General features: G+C 41.0%; 1 protein-coding gene across 1 annotated transcript in view; it reads left to right on the top strand.

Annotated features, from left to right (window-relative positions):
• Positions 1 to 12,640, top strand: part of LOC120526176 (sodium- and chloride-dependent GABA transporter 2-like) — a 42,127-nt gene that overhangs the window by 12,194 nt on the left and 17,293 nt on the right. The window contains exons 4-7 of the mRNA XM_039749197.1: positions 4,144 to 4,231; positions 4,313 to 4,445; positions 4,528 to 4,662; positions 8,881 to 8,984. Coding sequence (XP_039605131.1) covers positions 4,144 to 4,231; positions 4,313 to 4,445; positions 4,528 to 4,662; positions 8,881 to 8,984 — 460 coding nt within the window. The remainder of the gene's footprint in view (positions 1 to 4,143; positions 4,232 to 4,312; positions 4,446 to 4,527; positions 4,663 to 8,880; positions 8,985 to 12,640) is intronic.

Here is a 12,640-nt window from a genome sequence, read left to right as displayed (position 1 = left end):
AGAAACTATTGAAATTGTCTGAAAAAAAACTGAAATGCAGAGATATCAGGTAGTTGAAAGGAACTACTCTGGGCATCTCTCTCCCAGAAGGTTTTGTGTTGCCAATGTGATCGCATCACTTGTGTATTAGCTGCTAACCGAGTGTCTCTTTCTTCGGTGGTTTCGTTTGCCAACATGCTTGCCTCACTTGTGTTTTAGTGGCAGGAGGAAAAGTAAAAGGGATTCTGTTTTGCAGATGTGCTCGCCTCGCTTCTGTATTAGCCACTAAGCGAGTGACTCTTTCTTCTGAGGATTCGCTTTCCCGACGTGCTGGCCTCGCTTGTGTATCCTCGGAGGTGGAGCCCTTACCCCAACTCCACCTTTCACTTCCGGGCCGTGCAGATGCACACACTTTCACACGTAGACATTTATATATAAGATTAACAGGGGAGGGGCAGAATGAAACAAAATGATGCCTTTCTGGCTTAACTATTGGGGCTTATTCCATGTGTACTGTATATGTGAGCTGGCTGACCTCTTTTTGTGACAATACACAGTATCTGCATAATAGCACACTCTTTACCTTCCGTCCTTCTCTCTTATGGTGTAACTTCTGATGTCTCTTCTTTAGTGCTACCACCTCCACCATCAGTAAACAGGAGTCTTTAAGCTCACACCCAGTTTCACTTCTGGAGTGGGATCATTAGGACTGCCCTCCACTGATAGCATTGGGGCAATCCAGCTAGAACAACAAAGAGCAGCTTGAGGTGTCCCTGCAGTCTCAAAATCCAGCTTGCAGTTAAAGTTACAGGAAACATTTCAATTACCTGCTTTTGTGGGCCTACAGGAAGGGCCCAAATGAAATATGAAGAGTATTCTTGCTCCCTGTATCTCCTTGCCCAGCTTATCCTTGACTTGTATGATAAAATGCATGTATTGAAATGTATTGCAATAGTTTTGAAATGGAAAGAGCACTTTAGAAAATGGAAAATAATATTGATGTATTATAAACTGAAGAATTTTCCCCCTGGTGTCTGTCTGCACTGGAATAATAACAAGTAGTACAAAACTTAAAGTAATACGCTTATATAGATACAATTACAATACCTTATGTTTTTGTTTTGAATTTTTTGCCTATGTTTAATGTTATTTAATTATTTACTTATTTATGTTGCACATTTAATATCTCATTTTAGCTCTTTTGTGTTTGTTTGTTTGTTGGTGTGTTGGTTCAAAAATCAAACAAAAAAATTGTTGAATTAAACATTACATGTAGGTTGCCATTGGCCCATTTTAAAACATAGGGCACAGTTTAAAAATGTCATGAAGAAGGGGTGGATAGAATGGGAACGCAATCTAAAAGCTGTGCATGAATGCAAAATGGGTCAGTTGTAATGAAATTGTATACAGTATATATTACAAAGCTGAATCAACCTGAACTCCATAACAACTGAGTTGAATTTTAGGACATTTTGCATGGATATTACTGTTGATACAACTTACAATTAAGATTATAAGGCCATCCAAAAGTTCCATCAAGAAATGGGGATGTAATGGGGTGGGTGGAAATGCAAAAGGAAGACGCTAAGATCAATGGTTAGAAAGAATGGTAATCCTCTAGTGGTGGAGCCCAGCACTGTGGCTGTGAGTAGGTGTTGGTTGGCTAGGGGCAAAAAGGAAATGAGAGAGAAACAGAGACAGAAGTGGTGTCCTTCCAGTCCAAGACCCGCCAGAATCCACTCAGTGGTGCTGAGCTGGATAGGGTCTTCTGAGGCTTAAGCCCCTGATCTTTTTATTCAGTTATATACATGACAACAGCAGTAACCACCCTGACCCCCCATGCAGCCATGCAGGTGTCCAGACGGGAGCCCTACCAGAGGGAGACTGCCATCCGGTGCACTGATGAAACACAAAGCTTCGGGAGGCAGTTGCCCTCTGTCCTTTCTTCCTAATGGCCTCCCGACTGGGAAAGGTATCACTAACCAACCAGGTCAGGATGCTCATCCATCCATGTTGTTCCTTATCAAGGTTTCCTGGCCAGTTAAGGAACCATCCACTGTGGCCATGGTGCCCATCAGCCCGTGTCTTCTATGACACATTACAACTACTACTACTAATAATAATAGAACATTAGTGCAATCTGGATAAGAAAATGCTTTTCAGCCCAACAAAGTCTGCCAGTCCTATACACTTAATTTTTCAAAAATAACATTAAGTTGAGTTTTGAAGGTCCCTAAAATCCTACTGTCTACCACACTACTTGGTAATTCATTTCACGTGTCAGTGATTCTCTGTGTGAATAAAAACTATTGTCTTTACCCTTAACAAGCTTCCAAATGTTAAAATGTTGTTTTTTCTTCTTTCACACTAAAATTATGGTAAGTACAACAACAACTACTACACTACTACCAATAATAATATAAAAAACTACTAATATTATTACTGAATATGCTTAAAAAATTACTTAACACAGTTAAAACAGTGTTAACATTAACCTGAATTTTAAGATATTTAAAAAATGAACATGTGAATATAACACCTACACTTATGAATTTATCTAAACTTCATTTTGTCCTTCTGATGACAGCAGATTTCAATAAGGCATTCACTAAATCAGTAGTGTTACCTACCAATAAAATTAACAAACAGTTGAAGTTCGTCTTGGCTTATTGCTCTTTGTGTATGTAAAAGATGCTTGTGTGATGTTTTCCCCAATTCAGCCAGTAACTAACTAGTTAGTAAGCCAGAGAGCCTGAGAGTTTTGGTGAAATTTACAAACACGTCCTCAATGCAACAACACTCAGAACACTTCATATGTCGACTAATGTTAGCAGCCTTCTGAGGAGAGGACCTGGGGAGAAAATATGTCAACAGGCAATGGCTACCGACAGGGGGTGCCTGGACAGCTCTGGAGCCTTGGTCTGCAGCACTTTTGCCACACCCAGAAGTGCTGCCAGAAGAGGATCTGTGTTCCACTGTAGCACTTCCGCCACACCCGGAAATGCTGCTGGAAGATGATCAGGGAGCACCTGGAGCACTTGAGGTGCGGGTTAAAAGAGGCCACCTCACTCCATTTGGGGAGGTGGAGTTGGGAGGTAGAAGACAGAGCTTGCAGGAGAGGAGTGGAGGCAGCAGAAGAGAAGGAGAAAGAAAAGAAAAGGACAGTGAGCATTGTTGGGGATTTGGGCAATGTGTGTGTGCTGTAAAGAAGAAAAACAAGATAAATGTGTGTGTTCTGGACATTGGGAGTCCTGTGTCTGTCTGTAGTCGGGCTGATTCTCCACAGGTCGAATTTAATAATCCTCAGCCACGTGTCAGCTAGGTACTGTAATATAATAATAAACACTTGATAACAAAACCATTACACATAATGCTACTGATACTGCATTGTCACTCCAGTAAAGCACTAGCTTTAGTGTAGTGGCAATTAATATAAAGTTAGCTAGCTTACTGACAGTTATACAAGTTTAGATTTATTAACACACTTGCAAGTGCAGTAAGAGCTCCACCTTCATCCTTTGTTTTCTTTTATGTTGCCTGAGTGATGTTAACTTGCTCATTAATGGAAGATAATCACAAGAGATGACCGTCAATGACGTTAATTTGAAGATTAATGAAACAGCAATAACACCCCATCGCAATGGTGGTTGAAGTCCTTACAAAGCCTTTGATTTTCATAAGTGGCACCAATTAGTATCCATAAGACCAGCTTTTGGAAAAGTCTAGAGTGCACACTCCTCAGTGTCCACAGCGCTCATTCAATATTATTAGACTTCAAGGATGGGTGAGTACTCCACTGTATGCTGATCACAAGCCATTTCAGCTACCAAGATTGCACACTTTGGTGTCTACAGCATGACTGGGTGTCTGGGGTAGGACTCCCAAGCATCTCTCAGGGTCCATAGCACATGCTCCTTAACTTTCATAAACAGCGCCCTAGGGAGATGCTTATATCAACTAGTGAATTGATCGGCTATGCCCCATCAGTCCTGCAATCACAGGCCCAACGTGTAGTGCACAATGCGTGTACAGGAAGGGGTGGTTCTGATTATTACTATGTCATTTAGTTTGTTAAAAAAAACCCAAAAGGAGTAGTCTGCACAGTTTTCCAAAACAGATGGACTGACGATTTAGAAGAACTCTTTGTTTTCTTGTTGCTTACAGAGAGGTGTGTGCAGTTTGAGACACTGAGCAATATTTCAAACCTGAAAGCGCCCGAAAATGCAACATCTCCCTCCACTGAATTCTGGGAGTAAGTGAATGATTTATGGATACTCAAGATCATAGAGTGGAGGCCAGTGCCAATGAATTTGCAAACTTTTCTCTGACTTAGGAGAAAGGTGCTGAAAGTCTCAAGAGGGATTGAAGAGCTTGGCAGTCTTCAGTGGGAGATGGCCCTCTGTCTCCTGTTCATCTGGGTCATATGCTATTTTTGTGTTTGGAAAGGAGTTAAGTCCACGGGAAAGGTGAACTTGTTCATTGTCATTTTCAACAATTCACAAGAATCACCAGAACAAATTGTTTGAACTTTTTTCTCTTCCTTTGTAGGCAGTTTACTTCACAGCCACTTTTCCTTATTTGATGCTAACTGTTCTGCTTATCCGTGGCCTCACGCTACCCGGAGCGGCTGAAGGGATCAGCTTCTACCTCTATCCTGTCCCAGAAAGACTCGCAGACTCACAGGTAGTTCTTCTATGAAGATGTGGAACAAAAATGTTTATAGGATTCATTTCTAAATATCCACGCAGCCATTTTTAATCCTCTTGTCCAGTTCAGACAGGAAGGAACTAACCCGATGTGTTATGTCAGCTCATTGCAGGACACCGTCAGATATGCAAACACATTAACCCATACTGAAACAATTCATAATTACCAATTAAAGTAACAAATACTCAACTTTAGGATGTAAAAGGAAAACTGGAGATAAACATAGTCAGAATATGTAAGTAACTCGGACGCGACAACACAGAAGAAACGGCGTCATTTATATTCGTCTGTCGTAGAGGCCACATGCACCTGCACGTTGACTGTTCACAGAGGCATGTTTCTCGCGCAGGTAAATTGCCATATGCAGCGTGTAAAACGGTTTGCGAGGGGTATCCCATAGGATCTTTAAAACAATCCTTTACAACTGAGGTTAAAACACAATGAAGTAAGCAGTCTTTAAAAACCGAGTTCTCGGTTACGACGCACGACTGCGTGCACCATAGCAAACTGTTTTACACGCTACATACAGCAATTCGTATCCGCGACAAACATGCGTCTTCTTAGATGCTCCTGCAGAAATACGGAAGACATTTCCCTGCCCACTAACACTCTTTTTTCACCGGCCCGCTTCTACCCTCGCTCTCTAGGCATTTACACTGCCTGCCCATGTGCCCGGACGCAAAAACCAGTTAGCCCCTTTCGTCTGTGCAAGGAGTCCACATGCATGTCTAAGCCACGTTGACTTTTCATTATTCTTTTCGGTTTCGACACCCGACCGCGTCCACCATGAAAAACCATGTGAAAGGAACAATGAAGCCCCGCCCAGAAACTCTACCCCTCCTCCCACGTGCTCGGGAACGCACCTCAGACCACTGCCCGCCAAATCAAACAGCTCATCAAACACATACACACTCACTTTGGTCTGTGCTGCGGTCCAAACCCAGCTGTGAGCCACGTTGACTATTCTTTTGCCCTCCATAGCTACCGCTTCAAATGTATTTCATGGAAACAACACTTCTTTCAATGTTATAGAAATTCCTGATTCAGGTAACTGTTTGTTTCTGTCAGTCGGGTTTTTTAGAGAAATGTCATTGACGAAACTGTTGCTCTCAAACTTCGTAACATGGCTGTTAGCTTTGTTTGCCAACATTGGGATAACTTCGGTGACGTAGTGTCCGTTGTTCTTAGTCACAGAGGCATTTTTATACAGTCTGCTCAACAATACGCTGATTATATGAATACGTCCGGAGTCTATGGTGGCGAGGAAGAAATAGTAGGCAATGTCCCAAATCCTTCCAGCTACTATCAGCATTTACTTCCAAGAACGTCCTCATGCCTCTCCTCAAGTTTACAGTCCGGCCCAGTGTCTCTTCATATCCCTGCTCTTTAGCGGTCCTTTGGATCATGGGCATTACGAAGTTCTCATGCCTCTCAAATACCCACGTGATAACCTTCTGGTGACATCTTTTGACTCTGTCGGTATGTGCACACAGGATGCACACCCACTTGCTCGCCACACTAATATGACGTCACCTGCCCACTCTCCTCTTCCTGAAAAACATTTAAAGACACCCTCCCCTGAACACACACATTCCACACAGGACTGTCAATGATGCAATGTGGACATTGTCATCAATGTTTCGAGACAACTCGCGCTCTCAAAAAAAACTTACAAACTCATTCCAGTCTCACCTTCAATTGCACATTTTGTTACGAGGACTTCACAGATGAGATGGATCTCCACAACCATATGAAGATCCATTCAACACAAAGATTTGTTTGCAAAATTTGCGACAAACACTTTCACGCACACAGATACCTTACTAACCATCTCAAAACACATTCCCTGATGAATTCTTTTCAGTGTCAACACTGCCCCAAAACCTTCACACGCCAGAAATATCTCCAAGCAGATTTACACATCCACTCCACTGAACGAACGCATTCCAAAAAGATCTTTGAATGCACGATTTGTTCAAAAACGTTCCGAGTGCAGAGATTTCTCAACATGCATTTAAAAACACACTCCACTGAACGAATTATGCAATGTGAACATTGCCAGCAATGCTTCGACACAACTCATTCCAATTCCCTTCAGTGTCAACACAGCACAAAATCGTTCATGCACAAACATCGCATTCACTTTTCTGCAGCTTTTCAAGAAGATACCGCCTTTCACGTCCAAGAACATAACATTGGCCTACCTACCGCACTATGTGCTTCTTGCAATGCTCTTCATTGGCCAGCAGTGGTCAACAAATCCGGACATTATACTAAGTGTTGTCATGCCGGCAAGGTGTCTTTGCCACCTCTATCCAATCCCCCTCTTTTATTGGAAGACCTCTTGACTGGCAAGAACCCGCTGTCCCGAAATTACTGTGATCATATCAGGGAATACAACTCTGCTTTAGCTTTCGCGTCAATGGGCGCACACATCGCTCAACCATCTGGACAAGGACCGTATGCTTTCAGAGTCCACGGTCAAATTTATCACCAGGTCTCTCCTTTATATAACAATCCTGACATGTCACCAAAATACGGTCAGCTATATATCTTCGATTCTGCTGAGGCTACCAGTCAACGTTTGCAAAAGGAATGTAATAGCGCTTGCAGTGACATTTTGTTGCTTCAACTAGACAACATGATACGCCAGGTTAATCCCTTCGCAAAGTCTTACATGCAAATGCATGACATTATCACTCACGGTTACTCTGTTACTGCTGTACAAATGGTGTTCATGGAAAATCCAGGTCTGGATATGAGAAAGTATAGCGCCCCGTCCTGTCAAACTGATGTTGCTGCTTTGTACGTGAAGACGGGGAACCTCCTGCACAACGCGACATTTGCATATATCCAAGGGGAGATGCTTGCAACCGTATCTCTGTTCTAAATATGAACTGTGACCCCACGGTTTTTCCACTTCTATTCCCTTTCAGAGATCCAGGCTGGTACATACAATTAACCCATGTTGAGTAAAAGCGAACCGCGAAAAGAACGCAAGTCACACAGCTCCAATTTTATGTTTTCAGGCTTGCCATGAGATCTTCATTTAGTGTCTTGCATTCCAGTGGCAAACTCTTTCAGCAATACATCGTCGACGCATCTGTCAGAACAGAAGGCGCGCGTCTACATTTCCTTCGCTCACATCAACAAGATTGGTCCGCCAGTTTTCAGTCACGAACGATTGTGTGTTGGTTCGTTCCGTGCATTGTTATAATGTTGCATTTCTTGCTGATTTATTACATTACCGATTTTTCAAATGTCAATTTTCTCCCTGTGCTTAAAAACCATTAAAAAAAACCGGCCTGATTATGCGGCGTATGGTACGCCGCGAGTTGGTTAGTAAAGAATATTGCAGGTGCCAAGGCAGTGCAGTGTTTAGCATGTCTGTCTCATAGTCTCAGAGTGTTAAAATGCTGGCCCAGTCACTGTCTCAGTAGATTTTTGCATGTTCTCCCTGAGTTTCCTCCAATATCCCATAGACATACTGATTCAGATGACTGGTGCATTTAACAGTAAATACAGGTGTATACATAATTGCATACTGAGATATGGATTGGCACCCCATCCAGATTGGCTTATTGCTTTGAGGTTGATGCTAGTGTCAAAAAAAGAAGAAAAATAAGCTTGGAAAACAGAAAAATAAATGTGTGTGTAGCACTGATTCAAAGTCAAATAAAAGAAAAAAAATGAAGGAATATTATATAAATAAAAAATATAAAATATATAAAATGAAAAAATAAAATATATAAAATAAAATAATAAAATAAGTAAATAAAATAAGAAGAGTAAAATAATAAAATATATAAAATGAAAGAAATATGAAAAAATGAAAGAATAAAAATAATTTTTTTAGAATACATAATATCCACACTGTATACAGCCAGAGACTACAATGAAGCCATCTAAGGAAATGTCATAATATTTTTCTCACCTAGAACTGGCTTAAAAAAATAACTGGTGAAAAACTCTGTAGCTACTGCAGTTGTCCAAGATCAGAACCCAATAACCATACTGTAGGCTAAACAGACATCATCCCAACTGTGAGGATTTACTCATTTCTACAGAATCAAAAGAATTGCGTCTATAATGTCCCAGCTTCTACGCGTGTACCTTCTGTGCTGGCTCCACAGCCCTTCTTTCCATGTTTCTGTGTTTCTAATGCAGCCAAATGTGTCCTTCTTATTCCAACAGGTTTGGATGGATGCTGGCACACAAATCTTTTTCTCTTACAGCGTTTGTATGGGACGACTGACAACCTTGGGAAGCTACAACAAGTATAACAACAACTGCTACAAGTAGGAAACTTCTTCATATCTTGGTAGTCTAAAGTCTGAGTGTGCAAGTCTTCCGATTTGGTCTCTGCAAGTCAGAACACATATGGTCAGGAGACAGCTGTAAAGCTTCATTATAGTTCTGTAAGTGTATTATTTGTACATGCTGCATTTCCTAAATGCATAATAGGCTAATGTGTCAGGTTGGATAAGCTGCATCCACCAGGACATCAACTTTTATAAGCTATTTTTCATTTGAGTATCAAAAACCTATGAACATAGGCCACAGTTTTGACCTACCATGGGCTTAACAGCTATAGCCAAGAACACTGTGTGTTTAATCTGAAATGGACTTCACTCATGGCTGATCTGACTTGGCTTCTAGGAGCAAATCATCATGAAAAACAGATAGATAGACAGAGTGGCTTCAAGAAAGTATTCAGACTCCTTCACTTTCTGCACACTTAATTTTAAATTGATAAATTGATCGATTTTCCATTTTTGCATATCAATGTACACTCAATATTTCATAATTCTTGGTTAAGTTTTTAAATTTCTTGCTCATATGGATTTGGGCAGTTCATTGCATTCTTCATGGCAGATCTTCTCAACCTCCATAACATTGGATGTGAAGGATGGGAAGCTTCTGTAAAGTGCCACCTTCAGGTCTCTTTCTTCACAGATGTTCTATAGGGTTTCTTTTGAGGCTTTGGCTAGGCCACTCAAGGACACTCAGAGACATGTCCTGTAGTCTATCCAGTGTTGTCCTGGCTGTTTACTTTGTCATGCTAAAAGGTGAACTGTTCTCCCAGTATGAGGTTGCGTTTACTCTGGAGCAGATTTTCTTCAAGACCTTCTCTTTATTTTGCTGCATTCATCTATCCCTAAATTTTGAACAGCATCCCTGTCCATACCATTGAGAAGCACGCCCATAGGCTTTCACCACCTCCGATGATATTAGGCAGCTGATAAGTAATACCTAGACTTTGCCAGACATGGTGCTTGGTGTCCTACCCAAAGAGTTCAATTTTCGGTTCATCAGACCCCTCTCAGTGTCATTTAAACTGCCATATCTCTTTTAATTGAGTGGCTTCCATCTAACTACTCTATTAGTAACACCTGATTGATGGAGTGATGTGAAGCTCTGGTAGAGTGACCATTGGGTTCTTAGTCATCTACCTGAATAAAATAATTTTGCCAAGTTACTCAGTTTGGCAGAATGGCCAACTTCTTCCATGTTATAATTATTGGGGCCACTGCACTCCTGGGAACACTCAAAGCTTTAAAAATGGTTTTATACTCTTGCTATGATCCATGCCTCATCACAATTTGATCATGGAGCATTCCTTAAACTTCATTGATGTTTTTTTTTTTTTCATTATGACATGCAGTGTGAATTGTGGGACCCTCAATACACAGTTGTGTGCCATTCTAAATGATGTCCAATCAATTGCATCTACCACAGATGGACTCCAATCAAGTTCTAAACAAATCTCAAGGAGAGCTGACACAAAGAGGATGCACTTGACCACAATTTGGAGTACCACAGAGAAGTGTCTGAACACTTATATAACAGAGGGATTTCAGTTTTTGATATTGAACACGTTTGAAAAACTTTCTAAAAACATGCCTTCATTTTGTCATAATGGATAATTGAGAGTGAATGATAGACAAAAATGGCAATTTATCCTTCTGAAATTAATTTACATACACAATAAAGTGTGCAGAAAGTGAAGGTGTCTTAATACTTTCTGAATCCAATGTAAATGGATAGATGCTGCAGATAGACAGAAAGTACTTTATTTTGTCCAAATTTAGCTTTTACAGAAGGACAAGAAATATAGAAATAAAACAAGCAACAACATCAAGAACAAGCCCCATCAACCTCACACAAGAATTGCAAAAGCAAAGGACAACAATATTGGTGTAGACACTATTTATAGTTTGTGTTATTATGTACTATCATAAGCACCTGGGCAGAGTGGGTGAACTAAGAGAAAGGGTGCGTAATATTTACAATCCCACTTACTCCAACTTACAGTTGTGGTAGGCAGCTATGACCTACACAAGCACACACACACACACGCACACTTACATTGGTATACATGTCTTAGGAGGAAAGGAGGAGTATCCAGAGAAAAATCCATATGCACACAAAGAGTACATGCAGCCTCCAGACAGACAGCCACTGGGAGAAGATTTTGAGCTCAGTATTCTGAATTTCTGAAACAGCAGGGCTAAGCACTATACCAAGGGTGGCAATCTCTTTCATTATATTCATCCATCCATTATCCAACGCGCTATATCCTAACTACAGGGTCACGGGGGTCTGCTGGAGCCAATCCCAGCCAATCCAGAGCGCAAGGCAGGAAACAAACCTCGAGCAGGGTGCCAGCCCACCGCAGGGCACGCACACACACACACACGCCAAGCACACACTAAGGACAATTTAGAATTGCCAATGCACCTAACCTGCATGTCTTTGGACTGTGGGAGGAAACCGGCGCACCCGGAGGAAACCCACGCAGACACAGGGAGAACATGCAAGCTCCATGCAGGGAGGACCTGGTAAGCAAACCCAGGTCTCCAAACTGCGAGGCAGCAGTGCTACCCACTGCACCACCGTGCCGCCCTCATTGTATTCAGTTGTATTTAATTTTCTTAATTCTATGATGGAGTTATTCATAATAAGGAACCAAAATCAGTCTATCCCATGCTGGTGTGAATTTATGACCATGTTCAATTGTAGTCTTTTTTTATTTATATGCAGTATTCTAAGATTGATTATTTCTGATTTTATGTTTACATGTTGCTATCAGGTGAGTCATCTCTGTTCTTGAGATATATAGTACATATATGTACTTAATGGCGCATGATGTCTTGGTCTCAAGTATTCTGAAATGGTTGCTAGGAGGATGTGACTTTTAAAAATATCATGGCAATATTCTCGTCTCGCGGGACTTGAAAAAATCTTTTCCAAAAAGTCTTGTCTCGTCTCCTAAAAAGTCTTGTTGCGTCAAAAGATTTTTTTATATAATAGAGAGATGTTCTTGTTTAATGTTTGATCTTTGCCTCCCAAACAATAAAATCTTTGGATCATTCATTTATTGCCAGGTCCAATACAGTTGAAAACAGATATCACCTTGGAATACCCCAGAGACTGCGAATGCGTCTCTCCGTGCCTACTGTGTGTCAAAGTCTCTTGTATCTCGGGGTTATGTTAATTGCCAGGTATTTAGTGGGCAAACCGCCAGGGATCAGCCAGCTGCCATGTAGCTTCTAATTAAACAATCATTATGTGTGAAACAAAAAAAAATTAATCTCATTTAGTGCTGGGCTTTAATCCCTGTCACTGGAGCTCATATTAAGGATCCTACATTTCGCTTATTTTTTTGTTTACTAGAATTTTGATGTTGCAGAGAGAAATAATTCTGGTCTAGGGTAGGAAAAGCCTTTAGAGATGCCCTGAGACCTTCAATCAAACTGCTCATTTTAAGACTCTTACTTATGGAAATTGGATGATTTGTCTCTGTAATAACAGACTTGATGTTCTTGTTTAGACACCCTACATTTCACAAGCCTAGTGAGAAAAGAACCAAGAGAGATGATTAACTAGTGTTGGAATGATTAGCATGGCTTAAATCATGTCTGTGTGAATTTTTTCTCCACATACTCTGATC

The sequence above is a fragment of the Polypterus senegalus genome, chromosome 3 (genome assembly GCF_016835505.1).
Source record: "Polypterus senegalus isolate Bchr_013 chromosome 3, ASM1683550v1, whole genome shotgun sequence".
NCBI lineage: Eukaryota > Metazoa > Chordata > Cladistia > Polypteriformes > Polypteridae > Polypterus > Polypterus senegalus.
Note: the sequence above shows the minus strand (reverse complement) of the source record. Positions and strands in the feature narration are given on the sequence as shown.